Here is a 27,238-nt window from a genome sequence, read left to right on the forward strand (position 1 = left end):
GTCTCGGCGTCCCCGACGGACGGGCATTCGAGGGTTTGGCTCAGTTCCAGCGTCTGTAAGGACGACGATTTGTTGTGGCCCCCCTCCGGTCCTCGCCCTCTCCCGTGCATTCTGAGCTCTCTCCTCCTATAACGGGAGAAAGTACAGACGCGTGAGTGAGTGATGGTGACGTGGCCAACCGATGAATGCATTGGTTTGGGTGCGGCTGACTGTGAAAGAGATGCATCAGAGGGTGAGCATGAGACAGAGCCATGACATTGTATGAGGATTGGGTTGAGTGGTAGTGGTGGGATGAGTACTGGGGAGGTGAGGAAGTGCTGAGGAAGTGCAGGTAAGTTGAGGATGAGTGGATGTGGGGAGTGATGTGATAGAGTAGTGTCGGCAGTGCAGAATGAGTTGTGGGGTGGGGGCGGTGATGTGGAAGACAGAATGTAGGAGAATGATTAAGTGTACTCACTTTGGCTGACCTAGTTAGGTCATTGAAGTGCTTCCTGCACTGGATCCTGGTGCGGGAGGTGTTGCTGCTGCTGGTGACCTCCTCTGCCACCTTGACCCAGGCCTTCTTGGTGGCAGAGACAGGCCATTTCTTCCCATCCGCCGGGTAGAAGACATCCCTCCTCCCCCTCACCCCATCCAGTAACACCTGGAGTGAGGCATCACTGAACCTAGGAGCAGCCTTTCCCCTGGGCTGCTCCATTGTGCTGTGTTTGCTCTAGGAGCAGCCATTGGAGGACTGCCCCTTTAAATAGAGCTCCTCCAGCTGACAGCCTGTGATACGGGTGCGCAGTCCGCCCGCTGCGCAGCTTTTGGACGGCAAACCCAGAAGCCACGTTAAGTTGCTTCAATTGACTCGCGATCGCCTGGGAAACGGACATTTTTTATTGGGCGACTTACCCACGCGCCCAATCGCCCTCCCCCCACTGCCATCCCGCCTCCACATTAATTTCGGGGCCCTTGAGTGGAGCTTTGTCCACTGTGAGCTCACCTCAGGAATTCGAGCATTAAGACCAGCAGTTCTCGTGGGATTTTCTGCACTAATGGTGTCGTGCCAGGCGAGGCCGTGCACCAAGAGTCGTATTTTGTAAAATCTACCCTATAGAGTCAACAGCAGTGCCCTTCCAGCACAATAATAATAATCGTATGAAGATGGGAGAGGTCGGGCAAGAGTAGAGCAAAACTGTTTAGCCACAACAAGACAACTGACAGGAAGGATGGTTAAATGGCTGCCACAGGCTGCAGTTTACAAATTTGTGCTCTATTGACGAGCTTCATGCATTGGGAACACACATTAGGAGTTTGGACATGGAGGTCAGCAGGTCCTGAAGGATATTTCTCTGCCCGGAGCTCAAATTCGTAACATCTACCCTTGTATATAATGAAGGGGGCCACTGACGGTAAAGTGCTGAATCAAGTCACAACACCGAGAAAACTTGCCTGCTCCTTTTCAAAGAGTGGCACCTCCGACAGAGCAGCACTCCCTCCATATTGTACTGGGCCTGTCAGCCTAGGTTTTTGCTCAAGTCTCTGGAGTGGGACTTGAATCCACAATCTACTGACTCAGAGGCGAGAGTGCTCCCCACTGAGCCATGGCTGACACTTCCAATAGTGTCCAAACTACCAGAAATTTTTTTCCTATAAGATTATTAGAATATGGAATTCATTTCCACAAGTGGCTACTGAAGCTGAGCCAATCATGATATCATAGTATCATAGTACAGCACAGGAGGAGGCCATTCAGCCCATTGTGCCTGTGCTGGCTCTTTGACAGAGCTATCCAATTAATTCCAATCCCCAAATTTACAGGGCTCTTTCCCCATAAGCCTGTAACTTTTTTCCCTTCAAGTATTTATCCAATTCCCTTTTGAAAGTTATTATTGAATCTGTTTCCACCTCCCTTTCAGGCAGTGCATTCCAGATTATTACAACTTGCTGCGTAAAAGAATGTTTCCTCATGTTGCCTCTGGCTCTTTTGCCGATCACCTTAAATCTGTGACCTCTGGTGACCGACCTTTCTGCCACTGGAAACAGTTTCTCCTTATTTACTCTGTCAAAACCGTTCATGATTTTGAACACCTCTATCAAATCTCCCCTTAATGTTCTCTGTTCCAAGGAGCTCAACCCCACCTTCTCCAGTCTCTCCACATAACTGAAGTCCCTCATCCCTGGCACCATTCTAGTAAATCTCTTCTGCACCCTCTGTAAGGCCTTGACATCCTTCCTAAAGTGTGGTGCCCAGAATTGAACACAATACTCCAGCTGAGGCCTAACCAGTGTTTTAGAAAGGTTTAGCATAACTTCCTTGCTTTTGTACTCTATGCCTCTATTAATAAAGCCCAGGATCCCATATGCTTTTTTAACAGCCTTCTCAACTTGTCCTGCCACCTTCAAAGATTTGTATATGTGCCCCCCCAGGTGTCTCTATTCCTGCACCCCCTTCAAAACTGTACCATTTAGTTTATTTTGCCTCTCCTCGAACTTCCTGCCAAAATGTATCACTTCGCACTTCTCTGTGTTAAATTTCAACTGCCATGTCTCTGCCCATTTCACCAGTCTGTCTATGTCCTCCTGAAGTCTGTTATTATCCTCCATATTGTTTACTACATTTCCGAGTTTTGTGTCATCTGCAAACTTTGAAATTATACCCTCTATACCCAAGTCCAGGTCATTAATATATCAAAAGGGCAGTGGTCCGAATACTGACCCCTGGGAAACACCACTGTATACTTCCCTCCAGTCTGAAAAATAAACGTTCACCACTACTCTTTGCTTTCTGTCCCCTAGCTAATTTTGTATCCACGCTGCCACTGTCCCTTTAATCCCATGGGCTTTGATTTTGTTAACAAGCCTATTATGTGGTTAAAAAGCAAAATACTGCGAATGCTGGAAATCTGAAATAAATACAGAAAATGTTGGAAATATTCAGCAAGTGAGGCAGCATCTGTGGAGAAAGAAACAGAGTTGATGGGGTCGATTTTCGGATGTCCGAGCGGGTGCGTTCGTGGCGGGGGGGGCTGCTAAAATTCGGGATTCCCAGGGCGGGTCCGAAGCCCGGCTGCAACCCGCCCACTTCCGGGTTCCCCAATGACGCGTCGTTGCACGCGCAGCCCCCGCATGCGGGACTCCTACCAGCAATTAAAGGCGGTGGGATCCCACTTAAACCAATTAATGTGATAGTTCGGGTCGTTTGCAGACCTGATTGGGATGATATTTTAGGAGGGGTGGGATTTTTTCTCAACTGAGCGTGTTCCCCGACTGGGGGAAACACTCCCAATTGAAACAGACATGTTGCAGCCACCAGCCTGTGGGAGCTGCAAAGGTCCATTTAACAGGTGTGGGGGGGGGAGACCCTCACCCATTACAGGAGGCCACTCTGTCACTTTGGATAAAGTTTGGCCTCCACCACCCTCCTCCTAACACAAAAATTCACAAACTTGGAACCTCAACCCCGGTGTCCAGACACATTTACCTACCTTGTGGACCCCCACAGATGTACATCTTCCAGATGGGGGCCGCCATAGCTGCAGTCATGATCTCCTCGGAGGACGAACAGCATCACCAGCCTCACTGGCCACGCCGTCCACCTCTGACACGTGGAGCTCCACAACACGGTGCTGTGACACATCCACCTGTACAGCAGGAGGGAGGGCTACCGCAGAGAGAGATGCGTCACAGAAGGCACTACCCTCGCCACAGGGTCTACAGACCGAGGCTCAGCTTCCTGGACCTCTCTGAGCAGCAGTGCACACGGAGGCTCAGAGTCACTCGACATGTAGTCGTGGACATCTGCAGCCTCCTTGATGCCGAGCTGCTCCCGGCTGGCCTGAGCACCATCTTCTTACCTTTCGCTGTCAAAGTCACCACTGCCCTCAGCAACTTCTCCTCCGGATCCTTCCAGGGTGCCACTGGGGACATCGCAGGCATCCCTCAGTCACCTGCACAAAAGAGCCCTGCAAATACACCTACACCCACTCTGCAGTGACACAATGGGTGTCATCAGATGTGGATCTTCTTGGTGATCCTCAGGAAAGGAAATTATTGCACAAACTAGACAAGATTTGCAAAGGCGTGGCAGTAGTGGTGATAACAAATTTTAATGTGCTTGGCAAAACAAACAAAACTAAATGAAAAACATGACATCTGTCATACACCCTTGTGCATCCCCTTTGTGCTCACAAAACCTTAACCTTACGTTTACAGGAACCCCTATGTGGTGCTACCCCTGTGGCTTCAGCAGAGGTAATGGAAGGTTGCACTTGTCCATGTCCTGACCGATGAGATGCTTTGCGCGGACGCCCTCTGGGTTTCAGTGCCCATGAGGGCCACTCCAAAGACTGCTCCACCTGCACCTGTGCAGGGGCAGACTTGGCCACCTGAAGAGGGGGTAGCATTGCGGGTACTGGTTGAGGGGGGACAACGGGTGAGACGTGGGAGCGCTTTGAGTGGCATCCCTACTTCCATGTCCCCTTTCGCCACCATCCCTCTCCTGGGCCTTCTGGCATCTCTTCTCCTATCAAGGCTAAACACAGAGAGGCGTGATTGAGTGACAGTTGCATAGTGACCCGCTGCATGCATTGGTGTGGATGGGGGTGACCGTGAGGGAGATTCATGGGAGGGTACGTGTGAGACATAGCCATGAGATTGTATGAGGATTGGGTTGCGCGGTAGTGTTCGAATAGGAACTGAGGCGGTGAGTAAGTGCAGGCAAGGTGAGGATGATGGTTGAGTGGATGTGAGGAGTGATACGAGAGCGTGTGGTGGCAGTGCAGAAGGAGTTGTGTGGTGGTGGAGGTGATGTGGAAGACGGAGTGCGGGAGAATGCGTAAGTATACTCACTTTGGCTGACCTGGTTAGGTCATTACAGCGCTTCCTGCACTGGACCCAGGTTCGGGAGATGTTACTGCTGCTGCTGACCTCCTCGGCCACCTCAAGCCAAACCTTCTTGGTGGCAGAGGCAGGCCTCTTCCTCCCATCCACTGGGAAAAACCTTTCCCTCCTCCTCCTGACCCCATCGCGCATCATCTGGAGTGAGGAGTCTGAGAACCTTGGAGCAGTCTTGCCCCCGGGCTGCTCCATTCTGCCAATTTGGTTCTTTGCTGCAGGAGGAGCATTGGAGGACTGCCCTTTTAAATAGGGCTCCTCCTGCTGACAGCCTGTGATGCGGGTGCACAGAGCGCCTGCTGCGCAGGTCTAGAATGGGAAACCCGGAAGCACGCATAAGTACCTTCAATTAGGCTGCGATCGCGTGAGGAGCACCCTGATTTCACTGGGTGTGTTACCCACATGCCCAGTCGACCCCTCCCGTCCCGCTGCCAACCCGCCTCCCTCCTAATCTCGGGCCCAGTGTTTCAGGTCGATGGCCTTTCGTCAGAACAGAACTCCTGATATGACGAAAGGTCATTGACCTGAAATATTAACTCTGTTTCTTTCTCCACAGATGCTGCCTCACTTGCTGAGTATTTCCAGCATTTTCTATCTTTATTTCTGTTATGCGGTACTTTATCAAATGCCTTTTGAAAGTCCATGTACATAACATCAACCGCACTACCCTCATCAACCTTCTCCGTTACTTCATCAAAGAACTCGATCAAGTTAGTCAAACAAGATTTTCCTTTAACAAATCCGTGCTGACTTTCATTTATTAGCCCATACTTTTCCAAGTACCAATTTATTTTGTCCCTGATTATTGTCTCTAAGAGTCTCCCCACCATCAACGTTAAGCTGACTGGCCTGTAATTGCCGGGTTTATCCCTCGCCCTTTTTTTGAACAGGGTGTAACATTTGCAATTCTCCAGTCCTCCGGCACCATCCTCATATCTAAGGGGGATTGGAAGATTGTGGCCAGAGCCTCCGCAATTTCCACCCTTACTTCCCTCAGTAACCTAGGATGCATCCCATCTGGACCGGGTGACTTTTCTACTTTGAGTACTGCCAATTTTTTAAGTACCTCTTTATCTGTTTTTATCCCTCTCTAGTGAAGACGGATGCAAAGTATTCATTTAATACCTCAGTCATGCCCTCTGCCTCCATAAAACGATCTTCATTTTTGTTCCTAATTGGTCCCACCCTTCCTTTGACTACCCTTTTGCCATTTATATGTTTATAAAAGACTTTTGGGTTCCCTTTTATGTAAGCTGCTAATCTATTCTCATACTCTCTCTTTGCCCCTCTTATTTCCTTTTTTAGATCTCCTCTTTACTTTCTGTATTCAGCCTGGTTATCTACTGTATTTTTTTTATTCCTTCATGGGATGTGGGCGTCGCTGGCAAGGCCGGCATTTATTGCCCATCCCTAATGGCCCTTGAGAAGGTGGTGGTGAGCCGCCTTCTTGAACCACTGCAGTCCGTGTGGTGAAGGTTCTCCCACAGTCCTGTTAGGAAGGGAGTTCCAGGATTTTGACCCAGCGACGATGAAGGAACGGCGATATATTTCCAAGTCGGGATGGTGTGTGACTTGGAGGGGAACGTGCAGGTGGTGTTGTTCCCATGTACCTGCTGCCCCTGTCCTTCTAGGTGGTAGAGGTCGTGGGTTTGGGAGGTGCTGTCGAAGAAGCCTTGGCGAGTTGCTACAGTGCATCCTGTGGATGGTACACACTGCAGCCACCGTGCACTGGTGGTGAAGGGAGTGAATGTTTAGGGTGGTGGATGGGATGCCAATCAAGTGGGCTGCTTTGTCCTGGATGGTGTCGAGCTTCTTGAGTGTTATTGGAGCTGCACTCATCCAGACAAGTGGAGAGTATTCCATCACACTCCTGAGTTGTGCCTTGTTGGTGGTGGAAAGGCTTTGGGGAGTCAGGAGGTGAGTCACTCGCCGCAGAATACCCAGCCTCTGACCTGCTCTTGTAGCCACAGTATTTATGTGGCTGGTCCAGTTAAGTTTTTGGTCAATGGTGACCCCCAGCATGTTGATGGTGGTGGATTCAGCGATGGTAATGCCGTTGAATGTCAAGGGGAGGTGGTTAGACTCTGTCTTGTTGGAGATGGTCATTGTCTGGCACTTGTCTGGCGCGAATGTTACTTGCCACTTATCAGCCTAAGCCTGGATGTTGTCCAAGTCTTGCTGAATGCGGGCATGGACTGCTTCATTATCTGAGGGGTTGCGAATGGAACTGGACACTGTGCAGTCATCAGCGAACATCCCCATTTCTGACCTTATGATGGAGGGAAGGTCATTGATGAAGCAGCTGAATGTCCTGGGGCTGAGATGACTGGCCTCCAACAACCACTACCATTTTCCTTTGTGCTAGGTATGACTCCAGCCACTGGAGAGTTTTCCCCCTGATTCCCATTGACTTCAGTTTTTCTAGGGCTCCTTGGTGCCACACTCGGTCAAATGCTGTCTTGATGTCAAGGGCAGTCACTCTCACCTCACCTCTGGAATTCAGCTCTTTTATCCATGTTTAGACCAAGGCTGTAATGAGGTCTGGAGCCGAGTGGTCCTGGCGGAACCCAAACTGAGCATCGGTGAGCAGGTTATTGGTGAGTAAGTGCTGCTTGATAGCACTGTTGACGACACCTTCCATTACTTTGCTGTTGATTGAGAGTAGGCTGATGGGGCGGTAATTGGCCGGACTGGATTTGTCCTGCTTTTTGTAGACAGGACATACCTGGGCAATTTTCCACATTGTCGGGTAGATGCCAGTGTTGTAGCTGTACTGGAACAGTTTGGCTAGAGGTGCGGCTAGTTCTGGAGCTCAAGTCTTCAGCACTACAGCCAGGATGTTATCGGAGCCCATAGCCTTTGCTGTATCCAGTGCTTAGCCATTTCTTGATATCACGTGGAGTGAATCGAATTGGCTGAAGACTGGCTTCTGTGATGGTGGGAATATCGGGAGGAGGCCGAGATGGATCATCCACTCATCACTTCTGGCTGAAGATGGTTGCAAACACTTCAGCCTTGTCTTTTGCACTTGTGCTGGACTCCGCCGTCATTGAGGATGGGGATGTTTACAGAGCCTCCTCTTCCTTATGAACCTTACATTTGTTATAAGCCTCCTTGTTCTCTTTCATTTTAATCTCTATATCTTTAGTCGTTCAGGGAGCTCTAGCTTTGGATGCCCTTCCTTTCCCCCTCGTAGGAATGTGTTTACTCTGTACCCAAACCAACTCCTCCTTAAAGGCCTCCCATTGTTCAATTACTGTCTTGTCTACCAATTTTTGATTCCAATCCACCTGGACAAGATCCCTTTTTAACTCATTGAAATTAGCCCTCCTCCAGTTAAGCATTTTCACATTTGATTGTTCCTGGTCCTTTTCCATAACTATTCTAAACCTAATGATATTATGATCACTGTTCCCCAAATGCTCCCCCACTGAAACATGCTCCACCTGACCCATTTTATTTCCCAGAACTAGATCCAGCACTGTTTCCTTTCTGGTTGGAATGGAAACACACTGTTCTAGAAAGTTCTCTTGCACATTTAGGAGGGAATTAGATAGACACTTGAAGTAAAATATTAAAGTGTGCGGCGAAAGAACGGGGAAATGGGATTGGGGAAAGAGCAGGGAAATGGGATTGGAGAAGGTAAGCCTGATGTGGGCCCAGCACGGTCTTAATAAGTCAAGTAGCATCCTTCTGTGCTGACAATTTTATGACTCTATGAAAGAAAAATGTTGATCCGCAACAATTGTGCAATTTTTCCAGCTTTTAGCTTGTTCTTAGTATCTTATACAATGTGTTATTCAATGGAAGCTCAATGGCCGAAGGAATTGTTCAGCAGTACTCCAAAGTAATTTGTGGACTATCTCACTAGCAACCAAACACAGCATTAACAAATGGGGAATTGTATTTCTTAGGGATACAGAGACAGTTTCAGTGAAAGTTTCAATTTTACCAAGCTTCTTTAAGTGATTTAAAAAATGAAGAAGAATATTTTATATTACAATTACACTTCTTTGAATTCCAGTGGATATGTACTATTCTTTAGTACTATGGTGGAGTAATGCTTTTAGAATGTAGCTAGATTAACACTGAAACTTTCTTTTACAGGGTGATATAGGAAACGATGGCATTGGAGGAGATAATGGAGAATCAGGCAACCATGTAAGAATAACTCTATCACTTAATGAGATGATGTTGCATGCATTCCTGAAATAATTAATTTGTGTGACATAGGCTAGTGATTTAACAACACAGAGCCCAAAATTCCCATCTTCTGTAACTTTATTGAAAAGTAGACAATTGTAAAAATGTTGGGAGCTTGGCAGAAACCAATGATGGACTATTGGTCTGTGTTTAGTGCCTCTCTAATTTTATTCAAAAATTAACTTGTTATGACCTCATTAAAGGCCATTCAAGAAGAACCTGAACATAATTACACAGTTGAGGAGAATCATTGAAACATAACGATTTTAATCCAGATCATGCTTGGCATCAAGAAAGATAGAACTTGCATTTATCTCTAACTTGCATTTATACCTGGTATTATTGAACAGAAAGATTTCAAAGTATCACCACAGATGTGCTCCACAACATAGTTACAGTGTCCATTGCTAGGTTGCTAACACTGGAAGAGGAGAAGGAGGAGATAACGGGCAGGGTACACAGGACACATAGACCACTCAAGACTTGCAGCAGGTACTACTGTAGCCAGAAGTCTACCACAATGGATTGTGCTGCCTTGCCCTGACTGAGGAAGACTGCATGAAGACATTCAGACCCAGACTCAGCAAGGAGGCTATGACTGAGGTGTGCCACCTGGTCCCAAGAAGTCAGCCATTTGCATCACATTACCAGTGGCAGAAGGTCATCACTTCCTTCAACTTTTATGCCACATGCACCTTCCAGATCACCACAGGGGACATCCCAGCAGTCAGCCACTGTGCTGTATACCACTCCATTAAAGGGTAATTGAAACTTTATATAGCCATGGAGCCCATCTACACACATTTCAGCAATGAGCAGTAGCAGACACATCTATACTATAGAACAACACAGAAGGAAGCCATTCAGCCTATTGTGTCTATGCCAGTTCTTTTCTAGAGCAGTCCGTAAATAATCCCACTGCCCTGCTCTCCGCCCATAACCCTGTATCTTCCTGTGCTTCAAATATTTATCCTGTTTCCCTTATAAGATTCATTGGTCTCTGCCTCGACTGCTCCCGACAGCAAAGTAGTCCAGGGTCGAACAACCCTCTGTGTGAAGAAGCCCCTCCTCACTCTCTCAGTAATGATTTTAAACTGATGACATCCCAACCAGAGGAAATAATCTTTCCCTATTCACCCTATCCTTTCGATGTCCCAAAGCACTTCACAACCAATCAATTACTTTTGAATCACTGTTGTTATGTAGGCAAATGCAGCAGCCAGTTTGAGCACAAGCATAACACAGTTCAGATGCAGTGCTTGGGGTGAACTTTTGTCTTCACGGACTAGACAGTAATGTGGTGGAGCAGATCAATCATTCTATTAATTTCAATGGAATGAAAATCAGGCGGGTTCTATAACGAGCGGATCTGTTCTGCCAGATTATGGCCAGGTGGAGAAAATGAAAATTTACCCCCTTGTGTTTAACATGTTTTTCTGGTGCACTTGCCCAGTGTGAATCATTGAAATGCTGCAACTTGTTTTTTTTTGTAGTGTTTTTTATATATTCATTCTGAGAATGTGGGCGTCACTGGCAAGTCCAGCATTTATTGCCCCCCCCCACCTAATTGCCCTTGAGAAGGTGGTGGTGAGCCGCCTTCTTGAACCGCTGCAGTCCGTGTGGTGACGGTTCTCCCACAGTGCTGTTAGGAAGGGAGTTCCAGGATTTTGACCCAGCGATGATGAAGGAACGGCGATATATTTCCAAGTTGGGATGGTGTGTGACTTGGAGGGGAACTTGGAGGTGATGGTGTTCCCATGTGCCTGCTGTCCCTATCCTTCTAGTGGTGGAGGTTGCCAGTTTGGGAGGTGCTTTCGAAGAAATATACCTTTTTATTGTCCATTTGGCCTATTACTACGTGCTGCTTAGTTGAGGAATTATCACTAGTTGGTGGCTGTACAATGCTTGTTTTACCATTATTTTGCTCGAACGTCTTAATTTTCCCTCTGTGAAATTCCCTGTGTGATTCTGCTGGGGGGAATAAAGTCATACAGACTATTTTCCCTTCCAAAAGTCTACAATCTACCAAAAGTGCATTTTGTGACCACATGTTAAATAACCTCTATAATATTTTCATTTTCTTTAGGGTCCAGAAGGTCAAAGAGGAATGCCAGGCCTAAAGGTGAATTTGTTCTAATAATTATGAAATGTTTTAAGATTGTATCATACAAATTTTGTATGTTTTTTACCACGTGACCTGTAACTAATGCAAACCCATGATGGGCGGGAATGGTTAATGTTGAACATCTTGGTAAATCTAATCCAGATTTGAATTCAGTACTCAGTTTGCTAGATGGCCTACATCTAAGATTCCTTCAGTAACTTTCTATAGTGCAGTGTTAGATTTATTAGACCTGTATTACCTGTGCTTTAAAAACCTGATGTTACATCGAGTTACATCGAAACTACAGCATAGAAACAGGCCATTCGGCCCAACTGGTCTATGCCAGCATTTATGCTCCACACAAGCCTCCTCCCTCCCTACTTCATCTAATCTTATCACGATATCCTTCTATTCCTTTCTCCCTCATGTGCTTATCTAGCTTCCCCTTAAATGAATCTACGCAGTTTGTCTCAACTACTTCTTCCATCTCTGGGTAAAGAAGTTTCTCCTGAATTCCCTATTGGATTTATTAGCAACTATTTTATATTTATGATCTCTAGTTTTGGACTCCCCCACAAGTGGAAACATTTTCTCTACGTCTACCCTATCAAACTCTATCATTATCTTAAAGACCTCTATCAGATCACCTCTCAGTCTTCTCTTTTTCAGAGAAAAGAGCCCCAGCCTGTTCAGCCTTTCCTGATACGGATATCCTCTCAGTTCTGGTGTCATCCTTGTGAATCTTTTTTTGCACTTTCTCCAATGCCTCTATATCCTTTCTATAATATGAGACCAGAACTGTGCAGAATACTCCAAGTGTGGTCTAACCAAGGCTGTATACAAGTTTAATATAACTTGTTTGCTATTCTATTCTATCCCTCTAGAAATGAACCTTAGTGCTTGATTTGCCTTTTTTTATGGCCTTATTAACCTGCGTCGCTCCTTTTAGTGATTTGTGTATCTGTACGCCTAGATCCCTTTGCTCCTCTATCCCGTTTAGACTCTTATTATCCAAGCAGTATGTGGCCTCCTTATTCTTCCTACCAAAATGCACCACCACACACTTATCAATATTGAAATCCATTTGCCAATTACACACCCATTCTGCAAGTTTATTAATGTCCTCTTGCATTTTGACACATTCTTCCTTTGTATTAACTACACGTCCCAATTTGGTGTCGTCCGCAAATTTTGAAATTGTACTTCCGATTCCCAAATCCAAATCCTTAATATAAATCGTGAACAATAGTGGTCCCAACACCGATCCCTGTGGAACACCACTTCCCACCTTTTGTCAGTCTGAGTAGCTACCCTTAAATCCTACTTTCTGTTTTCTGTTTTGTAGCCAGCTTGCTATCCATTCTGCTACCTGTCCCCTGACTCCACATGCTCTGACCTTAGTCACGAGTCTACAATGCGGTACCTTATCGAAGGTCTTTTGAAAATCCAAATGTATTACATCTACTACATTACCCTTGTCTACTCTTTCTGTTACTTCTTCAAAGAATTCAATAAAGTTGGTCAGGCATGACTTTCCCTTTTGAAATCCATGCTGACTATTCTTTATGTTGTGCTTTTAAAACCTCCAACATGTGTTGCCTGAATCTAAATGGATTTGAAAAGGCCAAATTCGAAACCTCGGAATAGGCCTAACCTATTCATCTTCTAAAATGATTTTGGAGTCAGAGTTCACAGTTGCATGAGCCAGTGATCCATGACTACCACTACCTGCACAGATGACCCTATCTGTGTTTTCTGAAACAGCCTCCAATAGGCGTGAAGGAGAGCAGAGGCATCAGATAGTTAGGCCTCAGCTGGAATATCGTGTCTAATTTTGGGCATCACACGTTAGGAAGGATGTCAAGATTTTGGAGAGGGTGCAGAGGAGGTTTACTAGATGATAGCAAGGATGAGGGACTTGTTATGTGGAGAGACTAGAGAAGCTGGGGTTGTTCTTAGAGCAGAGAAGGTTAAGGGGAGATTTAATGGTGATGGTCAAAATTATGAAGAGCTTTGATAGAGTAAATAAGGAGAAACTGTTTCCATTGGTGGGAGGGTCGATAACCAGAGGACACAGATTTAAGATAATTGGCAAAAGAATCAGAGGGGAGATGAGGAGAAATGTATTTATTCAGCGAGCTGTTATGATCTCGAATTCTCTGCCTGAAAGGGTGGTCGAAGCAGATTCAAAAAGGAATTGAATAAATACTTGAAAATTAAACATTTGCAGGGCTATGGAGAAAGGGCCTGGAGAATGGGACTAATTGGATAGCTCTTTCAAAGAGCTGGCACAAGTACGATGGGCTGAATGGCCTCCTTCTGTGCTGTAAGATTCTGTGATTCTGTGAGATGGTATATAAATGTTGGGAAACAAAACAGAGAGTCAGATTGGTGTTGCCTTCCTGGGTAGGTTTGAAAGTACCAAACACCCCTCGTTATGGGGTCTCAAACTGCTTGGCTTCAGTGCACTTGAATAATTTTGCGCGTGCATTGATGCAGAAGGACCCTGTATAACTTGGCAGTGTGATCCTGATTTGATTCCTAAGCTATACTGGCATTTTTTGCATCAGTGCGTATTTGAAGTTATCTTGTATATGACAGTGCAACTACACACTTACACTCACTGGGGGTCATTTTAACTTTGGACAATAGTATAAATTGGGCGATATCGAATTGGCCGCCCATTATAAGACACACCTGAATTTCCTGTCCAGTAAAGTCAAAAGAAGGAAAATTGGGCCTGGTGTATAACGGGCGACCAATTTGATATCGCCCATTTCACACCATCGCCCAAAGTTAAAATTACCCCCAGTGTTTTGCTTGACTTCTTGCCTTACCTTTTTACCTGTATTTGCTTATCTTACTAAGACCTCTTTCCTACCTGATTCCTTGCACAATTTAAAAACCTTTTGTGCATTCCCATGTAACAACATTGGCCTCTGACCCTGTAAACTATCTCTGCCTCAACTACTTCCTGCCCATGCTCCAGTGACACTCTGTATAAAGAAATTTCTCCTAACCTCTCCCCTTGCTCTTTTCAGGCCTCCTTGCTCTTCTATCCTTCTATTCAGGAGGCCTGTAAGAACAACCAGTAATTGTTGTATATCTTTCTCTATCCTTGAGGTCACTCCATCCAGTGACTGCTGCATAAGCCAAAGTACTGACCTCATTTTATTCTACAGATGCAGTGTCTGTTCTTCACCATATTGTCATGAGTCAGAGAACGCTACTGACAGATGGGGGTGTCCAGGCGTTCCCTGTGATGTGAAATGATCTGTTTCCACCTAGCTGTCATCTAGTGGCATTCCTAGTTTTCATTGTGAGAAGAGAGAGCGAGAGGCAGCAGTCATTTGAGACAGAGTGGGCTAAATTGTCCTCACCGCACAGTTAGTAATCTGGCCAAGTGCATCGACCACACAGTATAGAACACGCCCGATTTTTGTTCCTTTGAAATCAATAGAATGAAAACCGGACGGGTTCCATAAGGGGTGCGCGATCCGTTCCGTTAGATTACTGCCCAGGCGGACATGAAAATTTACCCCAGTGAGTTGGATAGGGACAAGCAGGTAGGTCACACAAGAGGTGAACAGGAGACAGATTTCATGGATTAGGTCAGGATAAAGGCAAGTTGTTTCTTTTTCCTTTTCATTCTTGTATCCCATATTGGGGACAAGATGCTGTAACTCCCCCAAGAGATAGAAGCAGTGATGCTCACCTCAATTAAACATTGGAATCTTTGTTTTTCTATGTTTTTCTATGTCCGAAATTAAACATTAAGACCCAGGGTGTAATGTTAATAATGAGTGAGAAAGCATGGTGTGTTGCTTTAATTCTTTGCCTCGTGCCAGCTTAAATATATCCTCTTGCTCCTTATTGCCTCCCTAAAGAAGGTGTCTTAACTGTGTACAGTTTTATTAATAATAAGATTAATTATGTTGTTATGAACTAACACAGTTATGGTTTGCCTACGCCCCAGTCTAGAGCCCTGATTTTAACCTGGGTCATGCGGGCACCAGAGCGGGAGATGTGAAACCAGTGGGTTCGCAGTGTGTAGCTTCTGGTCGCCATTTTAACCCCACACTCGCATCGGGTTCAAGATAGTTAGTAATTACAAATTTCCCTTTGTTTCCCGTCCAGTCGTAGTGCGGTTTAACTGTTGTGACATCGTAAGGCAGTGCAAATTCCAGTTTAACATTTTTCCTACAGTGTCGTGTATTTTTCCATAGAGAGATGAACTCAAATCACTCATCAAAAATCACATTAATACTGACCTCTTTTTTGCAAAGGGACAAAATGGAAATACCGGGAAGCAAGGTCGTAAAGGGGATCCAGGAATCCAAGGCCCACAGGTGGTTACAGTAATGATCAGTGTTTATTGACTGTAGAAATTCACCTGTTTCATTGCATTCTGTGGTTTTATTATAGTTTCAAAGATTTAACTCCAGGTAAAAATAACACCAAGATTTGAAAAACACACCAAACTTCCATAGGATTTCTACTGTTTTATTTCTTAGGTAAGTGTGTGTGTGTGTGTGTGTGTGTGTGTGTGTGTGGCTGTCTCTGTGTGTGTGTATATGTGTATATGTGTGTGTGTGTGGCTGTCTGTATGTGTGTATATGTGTATATGTGTGTGTGTGTGGCTGTCTGTATGTGTGTATATGTGTGTGTGTGTGGCTGTCTGTATGTGTGTATATGTGTATATGTGTGTGTGTGTGGCTGTCTGTGTGTGTGTGTATATGTGTATATGTGTGGCTGTCTGTGTGTGTGTGTATATGTGTGTGTGTGTGGCTGTCTGTATGTGTGTATATGTGTGTGTGTGTGTGGCTGTCTGTGTGTGTGTGTGTATATGTTTATATGTGTGTGTGTGTGGCTGTCTGTATGTGTGTATATGTGTATATGTGTGTGTGTGTGGCTGTCTGTGTGTATGTGTATATGTTTATATGTGTGTGTGTGTGGCTGTCTGTCTGTGTGTATATGTGTATATGTGTGTGTGTGTGGCTGTCTGTGTGTGCGCTGCTATCAAATTGACATAACTGCCGGATGAGTCTGACAATTCTCCTGTTCTCAATTTTCTAGAAGAGAGCCAAAAATGTAAGTAATATTGAGAAGGTTTCCTTGTGGGAGTGAGAATGCTCTTCCAGGCCCCAAAAGGAAACCTCGGGCCCTGGGCTTTCCTCACCCAACCGCACCACCACTTACCTGACTGCTGGGGACCGTTCCCACACTACCTGATGTCACTTGCCCAACTCCTGCCTGCCAGCCTGAAGTCATTGATGCCAGGCTCTGGTGCAAATTGGGCCTGGTATATTTAAATGAGGCCTGGAAATTAAAATGGCCTACGGCTCACATCAGTGAGCTTGTTGCTTTCCCCACTGGCTACAGTCAAAATAGGGTCTAAAGTGTAGTTTTGCAGTTTCAACAACATTTTGAAACATTTCTACATCTCAGCTTTATTTAAAAAAAACATTTTCACCAAATATCATACACCCTCTACTCCAGTATGGGTCACATCATCAAGGCCCGCCCACTATCCTGATTTCACTTTGCAGTTAAACTATAACTAATTTTCGTTAGTGTTATAATTTAACATCTATTCATTGGCCCAGAATTTGCTGTAACCAGGCAACGAATGGCACCCGCCCAGAGTTGGACTTACCCTTGCCTGTTTAATCTCCATGATATTTTGCACCGCAAGTTGCTGGAAGTGCGAGATGGACATAGCGTGGTGCCCTCTACAGGGCATCTGGGACCTGCGTGAACAGGGCAAACAAACTGTGTATCCCCTTAATCAGATTGAAGGATTGTGAAATGAACAGTGCAAGTACTGAGAAGGAAGTGTAAATTAGAGTTGGTGAATTCAATGGCCCGTAAATTGTTCCGAGTGATGAACGAATGGCTCTCGCCGCTCCATTGATTTATAGTAACTCATTAACTTACCGCGGTCTTTACTGGGTGCACTTCCTCTTATAGGAAGCGGGGAAGGGCCCAGTGTTAGCTCCAGAGAAGCTAGGACCCATGGGAGAAGTGAGAGGAGCGATCACTCCCCTCGACCAATCAGATTGCAGCATTCTTGAAACGCTGCGTAGAGTCAAAATCTTGAAGTACAAGGTGCAACGTTAAAAAACCAGGAAGTGAAAGTTACAACAATAAAATAATTTGTAAAAACAGTTATAGACAGCAAAAAAAGGGTAAGAAATAATTGAATTAAATAAAAGACAGAAGGAAAAAGTAAAAAAAAACAAAAACTATTAAAATAAGGAGTAATATGAGACTCCACATTTTTAAAAGTTAATTTTTAGTTGTTTGGCAGTCATTAAGACTTAACGTACTGTTAAAACTTAGCTATCAGGATGAGGATCCCAGGATGATTCTCTTCCCAATACATCCAGGAGTAACATTCACTTAAGAGCATCCCTAATGTCTAGCAGCAGTGTTGAAAGAAGGGCCCCTCTACTTTGATGATGATAGTTTTGAAAGAATGCTGCAACTTACTCTATCTTCCTCTAAGTGTACCTGTTTTGTGGCGATATTAATTAGTTTCCAGCTGGGCAGAAGAGTAAGTTGACGCCGGTCCATTGATTCCACTGATTCCAGCCAGAGATATCCCTTTAAAGCGAATCTGTCAGGTCTCTGGCAAACCAGGAACTGCACGTTCCAGATTTCTGCGTTGGCCCTTGCTCTTTCATTTGGCCAGTAACAACAGTGAGCGCTGTCGAGCTCCCTGTTCTTTTTAAAACAATTTCCGGCTCAATGTCAAATCAGGTACAGAAAGGGAAATAAAGAGAGGGAAGGAAAGATTGGACTAAGAGAGAGAGAGAAAAAAGAGACAGAAAGGAAAAGTAAAACAAAATGTAATTTTCAATTTTAAAAAAAATCTCCAACAATTAATACCTGAAGGAATGAGATTCCACACTTGTAATAGTTAATTTTCAGTGTCAGAGAGATTGACTGGCAGTAATTAACACTTATAACTTATTAAAAGGGTACTTAGACTTGAAATGACTTGACTTAACTTTCTGTGGCGCGATTAGTTCGTGTCTACCGCGCAAATCCAGCAACTTCACGCCATTCAATGTATTTCAGTGGTGAGGCGGACTGTGAGATCCCATTCTCATCAAGCTAACAGCGGAGTGGCGCATCTCAGACAGCAACTTTTGGATTTCCACGTTTGACTGCGCATCTGCCCCCGCCTGAAGTTGCTGTGCGATTTGCGCATAAATAACGGTCAGCACCTATAGCCTCACCGTTATTTTGACAGCAAATTCTGGGCCATTGTCTTTTTTGAAATTTACCATAACGTGGAACCAAGATGGCAGCTAAAAAATATATTTGGCGTAATTTGATTGGTTCTCCTTCTCCTCCGTCCTTCTTTCTTTGGTACATTTATCAACAGATCATGCTTCATTCATTATTTTCACGTGTCCTTAGCAACTTCTCATTGTTAGTTTTTCCACCCACTTTCCTTACGATTGATCCAGACATTTTCTACCTCTTCAGTTTGTAAAAGATCTTCCCAGAGGCAGTGAAGTAAATGTTTTTTTAATTGATTCCTGGAAAATGTTTTTCTTACCCTTTGTACCCAGATAAATGAATTAATTCTGCAGCTACATAAATAATTATATTATATGAAAAACAGTTGCTGTCAAATGCAAAGGGCACTTTGAAATCTGACATTGTTTTAATGATTCTTGAATGCAATGACGTGAGTTGTTCTTTTTCAGGAAAATTAGCTCATTACCAAGTTGTGCACACTTTATCTGGAGGAGTTTGACTGGGGAGTGTAGTGGGACAGCAAATAAGCATATAGCTGCATAAAAAATATACATTGCATAAATAAATAACCCCTAGTATCTACATTCCTGTCAAACGTTACCTCATCAAAATGTTATGCTTTACTCTGCTTTCATTTTTCGCCTTCAAGCCCCAAAAATGGATTCCCATCTTTGTTCAGTCACTAATTCTCTACCACTTTGAATGTAGAGCTAACGGTGAGAGGTGGGGCTTACAAAGACTGAATAGTGAACTCACTGTCAGACATACAAATTTCTGGCATTTACCTCAGATAAGATCCAAAGATTCTAAGTTCATATTAACATCACTGAACTGAAAGGGCAGGGCTTATAAATAGCAAGTACAGGCAAAAGTCTGTGAATGTCCATTTGACTCCAAACGAAAGGATTCTTAACTACACTCTGAAGTCAAAATGAATAGGGGTGGGGCTTGCCATGATTGACATGGACCTTAGCCAAATAGGAGAAACCAAGGCATTTGCAGAAAAAAACAGCAAAGCTCATTCAATAATTCATGGTCCAGCCAAGTAATCCAGGTTGATTATCAGGCTTGCAATACAGGAGTAGGCCTCTCCAAGAAAACATAGTCCAGAGATTTACAACACCATATGTGCAACTTTGTGAATGAGAATAAGACTGTATGCAGAACCAATTAATCTTTAAGCATACCTCATGTTATAAATGTTACTTTCATCTGGAAAATTTCAGCTGAAAGAATTGTACAAAATGACACTAAAAGCCAACTTCTGGAAAACTTTTGGAACAATGCCTTAGTTCCTTCTGAATAGCTACTGTCCATGTCAGTCAGTCAGTCATGGCAAGCTGCTCCCCATTCATTTTGGCTTCAAGTTGCATATAAGAATCAGCTTTTCCTTTCTTTTATTGGTAGCTCTTGCCAACCGTTTATTTTTGACTCATGATTGGTGGTGTTCATTCTCCTTTCTGCTTGTTGAATGAAATCCAAAAGACTTGAAAAATTGTTTTTTTTGTTGGAACAATTTTGACATGGTGGAACTGTTTAGAATTATGAAAGGGCAAGGCAGGGTAGATAGAAGCAGACTGTGTTCAGTAGTCGAGGGGTCTAGAACGAGGGACCATTGATACAAGATTAAATGTAAAGAGATTGAGAACAGAGGGCAAGAGAAACATCTTCACACGGAGAGTTGTGAGGCTGTGGAATTGACTTCCAGGGTTAGTGGTTGAGGCAGAAACTTTGTCAACATTGAAGATTAGATCAGTGGATGAAGGGATCTGGGAACAGGGTGGGTAAATGTGATTGGGACTATTTGCTCGCGTGGAGGGGCTGGTTGAGTCAAATGGTCTGTTTGTTTGTTGTAACTTCTGGTAAGTGTTAAATTGTGGTTTAACAGTTACCAGGTTATTTTCTGAACATGAAATTTCAGCCAATCAATTATCACAGGAATGTGATATTTGACGTGTTGTATAATGAGCTGTGAAATGTGCTATCTGTACTAGTTTTATTTATATATTAGATTCCCATGGCACTGTTGGTGATTTTGTATCTTCACATCCTTCCCTTGGAGAATAGTGTGAAGTAGTGGAAGGAGGGTGAGTGAGACTCCCACAGAGGGCGAGTGAGACTCCCACAGAGGGCGAGTGAGACTCCCACAGAGGGCGAGTGAGACTCCCACGGAGGGCGAGTGAGGCTCCCAAAGAGGGCGAGTGAGGCTCCCAAAGAGGGCGAGTGAGGCTCCCACAGAGGGCGAGTGAGGCTCCCACAGAGGGCGAGTGAGGCTCCCACAGACGGCGAGTGAGGTACCCACAGACGGCGAGTGAGGCTCCCACAGACAGCGAGTGAGGCTCCCACAGACGGTGAGTGAGGCTCCCAAAGAAGGCGAGTGAGGCTTCCACAGACAGCGAGTGAGGCTCCCACAGAGGGCGAGTGAGGCTCCCACAGAAGGCGAGTGAGGTACCCACAGACAGCGAGTGAGGTACCCACAGACAGCGAGTGACGTACCCACAGACAGCGAGTGAGGTACCCACAGACAGCGAGTGAGGTTCCCACAGGCAGCGAGTGACGTACCCACAGACAGCGAGTGAGGTTCCCACAGAGAGCGAGTGACGTTCCCACAGACAGCGAGTGAGGTTCCCACAGACAGCGAGTGAGGCTCCCACAGACAGCGAGTGAGGTTCCCACAGACAGCGAGTGAGGCTCCCACAGACAGCGAGTGAGGTACCCACAGACAGCGAGTGAGGTTCCCACAGACAGCGAGTGAGGTTCCCACAGACAGCGAGTGAGGCTCCCACAGAGAGCGAGTGAGGTTCCCACAGACAGCGAGTGAGGTTCCCACAGACGGCGAGTGAGGTACCCACAGAGGGCGAGTGAGGCTCCCACAGACAGCGAGTGAGGTTCCCACAGACAGCGAGTGAGGTTCCCACAGAGAGCAAGTGAGGTACCCACAGAGAGCGAGTGAGGTTCCCACAGACAGCGAGTGAGGCTCCCACAGACAGCGAGTGAGGCTCCCACAGACAGCGAGTGAGGTTCCCACAGACAGCGAGTGAGGTACCCACAGACAGCGAGTGAGGCTCCCACAGACGGCGAGTGAGGTACCCACAGACGGCGAGTGAGGTACCCACAGACGGCGAGTGAGGTTCCCACAGACGGCGAGTGAGGTACCCACAGATGGCGAGTGAGGTACCCACAGACGGTGAGTGAGGTTCCCACAGACAGCGAGTGAGGTTCCCACACACAACGAGTGAGACTCCCACACACAACGAGTGAGACTCCCACACACAACGAGTGAGACTCCCACACACGAGTGAGACTCCCAACGAGTGAGACTCCCACACACAACGAGTGAGACTCCCACACACAACGAGTGAGACTCCCACACACAACGAGTGAGACTCCCACAGACAACGAGTGAGACTCCCACACACAACGAGTGAGACTCCCACACACAACGAGTGAGACTCCCACACACAACGAGTGAGACTCCCACAGACAACGAGTGAGACTCCCACACACAACGAGTGAGACTCCCACACACAACGAGTGAGACTCCCACACACAACGAGGGAGACTCCCACAGACAACGAGTGAGACTCCCACACACAACGAGTGAGACTCCCACACACAACGAGTGAGACTCCCACAGACAACGAGTGAGACTCCCACACACAACGAGTGAGGCTCCCACACACAACGAGTGAGGCTCCCACACACAACGGGTGAGGCTCCCACACACAACGAGTGAGACTCCCACACACAACGAGTGAGGCTCCCACACACAACGGGTGAGGCTCCCACACACAACGAGTGAGACTCCCACAGACAACGAGTGACACTCCCACACACAACGAGTGAGGCTCCCACACACAACGAGTGAGGCTCCCACACACAACGAGTGAGGCTCCCACAGACAACGAGTGAGACTCCCACAGACAACGAGTGAGACTCCCACACACAACGAGTGAGGCTCCCACAGACAACGAGTGAGACTCCCACACACAACGAGTGAGACTCCAACAGACAACGAGTGAGACTCCCACAGACAACGAGTGAGACTCCCACACACAACGAGTGAGGCTCCCACACACAACGAGTGAGGCTCCCACACACAACGAGTGAGGCTCCCACAGACAACGAGTGAGGCTCCCACACACAACGAGTGAGACTCCCACACACAACGAGTGAGGCTCCCACACACAACGAGTGAGGCTCCCACACACAACGAGTGAGGCTCCCACAGACAACGAGTGAGACTCCCACACACAACGAGTGAGACTCCCACAGACAACGAGTGAGGCTCCCACACACAACGAGTGAGGCTCCCACACACAACGAGTGAGACTCCCACACACAACGAGTGAGGCTCCCACACACGAGTGAGGCTCCCACAGACGACGAATGAGACTCCCACAGATGACGAGTGAGGCTCCCACACACGACGAGTGAGGCTCCCACACACAACGAGTGAGGCTCCCACACACAACGAGTGAGGCTCCCACACACAACGAGTGAGGCTCCCACAGACAACGAGTGAGACTCCCACACACAACGAGTGAGGCTCCCACAGACAACGAGTGAGACTCCCACACACAACGAGTGAGGCTCCAACAGACAACGAGTGAGACTCCCACAGACAACGAGTGAGACTCCCACACACAACGAGTGAGGCTCCCACAGACAACGAGTGAGACTCCCACACACAACGAGTGAGGCTCCAACAGACAACGAGTGAGACTCCCACACACAACGAGTGTGGCTCCCACACACAACGAGTGAGGCTCCCACACACAACGAGTGAGGCTCCCACACACAACGAGTGAGGCTCCCACAGACGACGAGTGAGGCTCCCACAGACGACGAGTGAGGCTCCCACAGACAATGAGTGAGACTCCCACAGACAATGAGTGAGACTCCCACAGACAACGAGTGAGGCTCCCAGAGACAACGAGTGAGGCTCCCACACACAACGAGTGAGGCTCCCACACACAATGAGTGAGGCTCCCACAGATAACGAGTGAGGCTCCCACAGACAACGAGTGAGACTCCCACACACGAGTGAGGCTCCCACACACAACGAGTGAGGCTCCCACACACAACGAGTGACACTCCCACAGACAACGAGTGAGGCTCCCACACACGAGTAAGGCTCCCACAGACAACAAGTGAGGCTCCCACAGATAACGAGTGAGGCTCCCACAGACAACGAGTGAGGCTCCCACAGACAACGAGCGAGGCTCCCACAGACAACGAGCGAGGCTCCCACAGACAACGAGCGAGACTCCCACAGACAACGAGCGAGGCTCCCACAGACAACGAGTGAGGCTCCCACAGACAACGAGTGAGGCTCCCACAGACAACAAGTGAGGCTCCCACACACGAATGAGACTCCCACAGACAACGAGTGAGGCTCCCACAGACAACGAGTCAGGCTCCCACAGACAACGAGTGAGACTCCCACACACAACGAGTGAGACTCCCACACACAACGAGTGAGACTCCCACAGACAACGAGTGAGACTCCCACACACGAGTGAGACTCCCACAGACAACGAGTGAGACTCCCACACACAACGAGTGAGGCTCCCACAGACAACGAGTGAGGCTCCCACAGACAACGAGTGAGGCTCCCACACACGAGTGAGACTCCCACAGACAACGAGTGAGGCTCCCACAGACAACGAGTCAGGCTCCCACAGACAACGAGTGAGACTCCCACAGACAACGAGTGAGACTCCCACACACAACGAGTGAGACTCCCACAGACAACGAGTGAGACTCCCACAGACAACGAGTGAGACTCCCACACACAACGAGTGAGACTCCCACAGACAACCAGTGAGACTCCCACACACAACGAGTGAGGCTCCCACAGACAACGAGTGAGGCTCCCACAGACAACGAGTGACGATCCCGCAGACAACGAGTGAGGCTCCCGCAGACAACGAGTGAGGCTCCCACACACAACGGGTGAGGCTCCCACAGACAACGAGTGAGACTCCCACACACAACGAGTGAGGCTCCCACAGACAACGAGTGAGGCTCCCACAGACAACGAGTGAGGCTCCCACAGATAACGAGTGAGGCTCCCACACATGAGTGCGGCTCCCACACACAGCGAGTGAGGCTCCCACACACAACGAGCGAGGCTCCCACAGACAACGAGTGAGGCTCCCACACACGACGAGTGAGGCTCCCACACACAACGAGTGAGACTCCCACAGACAACGAGTGAGGCTCCCACACACAACGAGTGAGACTCCCACACACAACGAGTGAGGCTCCCACACATGAGTGAGGCTCCCACACACAACGAGTCAGGCTTCCACAGACAACGAGTGAGGATCCCACAGACAACGAGTGAGGCTCCCACAGACAACGAGTGAGGCTCCCACACATGAGTGAGGCTCCCACACACAACGAGTGAGGCTCCCACAGACAACGAGTGAGGCTCCCGCAGAGAGCGAGTCAGGTTCCCGCAGAGAGCGAGTCAGGTTCCCGCAGAGATCGAGTCAGGTTCCCGCAGAGAGTGAGTCAGGTTCCCACAGACAACGAGTCTGGCTCCCGCAGACAACGAGTCAGGTTCACACAGACAACGAGTCTGGTTCCCGCAGAGAGTGAGTCAGGTTCCCGCAGAGAGCGAGTCAGGTTCCCGCAGAGAGCGAGTCAGGTTCCCGCAGAGAGCGAGTCAGGTTCCCGCAGAGAGCGAGTCAGGTTCCCACAGACAACGAGTCAGGTTCCCACAGAGAGTGAGTCAGGTTCCCGCAGAGAGGGAGTCAGGTTCCCGCAGAGAGAGAGTCAGGTTCCCGCAGAGAGAGAGTCAGGTTCCCACAGAGAGCGAGTCAGGTTCCCACAGACAACGAGTCAGGTTCCCACAGAGAGTGAGTCAGGTTCCCGCAGAGAGGGAGTCAGGTTCCCGCAGAGAGAGAGTCAGGTTCCCGCAGAGAGAGAGTCAGGTTCCCACAGAGAGCGAGTCAGGTTCCCACAGAGAGAGAGTCAGGTTCCCGCAGAGAGAGAGTCAGGTTCCCACAGAGAGCGAGTCAGGTTCCCACAGAGAGAGAGTCAGGTTCCCACAGAGAGTGAGTCAGGTTCACACAGAGAGCGAGTCAGGTTCCCGCAGAGAGCGAGTCAGGTTCCCACAGAGAGAGAGTCAGGTTCCCGCAGAGAGCGAGTCAGGTTCCCGCAGAGAGGGAGTCAGGTTCCCACAGAGAGCGAGTCAGGTTCCCGCAGAGAGCGAGTCAGGTTCCCGCAGAGAGCGAGTCAGGTTCCCACAGACAACGAGTCAGGTTCCCACAGAGAGTGAGTCAGGTTCCCGCAGAGAGGGAGTCAGGTTCCCGCAGAGAGAGAGTCAGGTTCCCGCAGAGAGAGAGTCAGGTTCCCACAGAGAGAGAGTCAGGTTCCCACAGAGAGCGAGTCAGGTTCCCACAGACAACGAGTCAGGTTCACACAGAGAGCGAGTCAGGTTCCCACAGAGAGTGAGTCAGGTTCCCGCAGAGAGAGAGTCAGGTTCCCACGGAGAGCGAGTCAGGTTCCCACAGAGAGCGAGTCAGGTTCACACAGAGAGCGAGTCAGGTTCCCGCAGAGAGAGAGTTAGGTTCCCACGGAGAGAGAGTCAGGTTCCCACGGAGAGAGAGTCAGGTTCACACAGAGGGCGAGTCAGGTTTCCGCAGAGAGAGAGTCAGGTTCACACAGAGAGCGAGTCAGGTTCCCACAGAGAGTGAGTCAGGTTCCCACAGAGAGAGAGTCAGGTTCCCACAGAGAGAGAGTCAGGTTCCCACAGAGAGTGAGTCAGGTTCCCGCAGAGAGTGAGTCAGGTTCCCACAGACAACGAGTCTGGTTCCCACAGAGAGTGAGTCAGGTTCCCACAGAGAGTGAGTCAGGTTCCCGCAGAGAGTGAGTCAGGTTCCCACAGAGAGAGAGTTAGGTTCCCACAGAGAGTGAGTCAGGTTCCCACAGAGAGAGAGTCAGGTTCCCACAGAGAGAGAGTCAGGTTCACACAGAGAGCGAGTCAGGTTCCCACAGAGAGAGAGTCAGGTTCCCACAGAGAGCGAGTCAGGTTCACACAGAGAGTGAGTCAGGTTCCCACAGAGAGTGAGTCTGGTTCCCACAGAGAGTGAGTCAGGTTCCCACAGAGAGAGAGTCAGGTTCCCACAGAGAGCGAGTCAGGTTCACACAGAGAGTGAGTCAGGTTCCCGCAGAGAGTGAGTCAGGTTCACACAGAGAGCGAGTCAGGTTCACACAGAGAGTGAGTCAGGTTCCCACAGAGAGTGAGTCTGGTTCCCACAGAGAGTGAGTCTGGTTCCCACAGAGAGCGAGTCAGGTTCCCGCAGAGAGCGAGTCAGGTTCCCACAGAGAGTGAGTCAGGTTCCCACAGAGAGAGAGTCAGGTTCACACAGAGAGTGAGTCAGGTTCCCACAGAGAGTGAGTCTGGTTCCCACAGAGAGCGAGTCAGGTTCCCACAGAGAGTGAGTCAGGTTCCCACAGAGAGTGAGTCAGGTTCCCACAGAGAGTGAGTCAGGTTCACACAGAGAGCGAGTCTGGTTCCCACAGAGAGAGAGTCAGGTTCACACAGAGAGTGAGTCAGGTTCCCACAGAGAGAGAGTTAGGTTCCCACAGAGAGAGAGTCAGGTTCCCACAGAGAGTGAGTCAGGTTCACACAGAGAGAGAGTCAGGTTCACACAGAGAACGAGTCAGGTTCCTACAGAGAGAGAGTCAGGTTCCCGCAGAGAGTGAGTCAGGTTCCCGCAGAGAGCGAGTCAGGTTCACACAGAGAGTGAGTCAGGTTCCCACAGA

General features: G+C 47.7%; 1 protein-coding gene across 1 annotated transcript in view; it reads left to right on the forward strand.

The window, feature by feature from the left end:
- The window catches only part of LOC137331864 (collagen alpha-6(VI) chain-like), a 186,619-nt gene that overhangs the window by 101,992 nt on the left and 57,389 nt on the right, over positions 1-27,238 (forward strand). Inside the window, 3 exon segments of the mRNA XM_067995748.1 lie at positions 8,986-9,039; positions 11,168-11,203; positions 15,472-15,534. Of these exon segments, the coding sequence (XP_067851849.1) occupies positions 8,986-9,039; positions 11,168-11,203; positions 15,472-15,534 (153 nt within the window).

The sequence above is a fragment of the Heptranchias perlo genome, chromosome 2, assembly GCF_035084215.1.
Source record: "Heptranchias perlo isolate sHepPer1 chromosome 2, sHepPer1.hap1, whole genome shotgun sequence".
NCBI lineage: Eukaryota > Metazoa > Chordata > Chondrichthyes > Hexanchiformes > Hexanchidae > Heptranchias > Heptranchias perlo.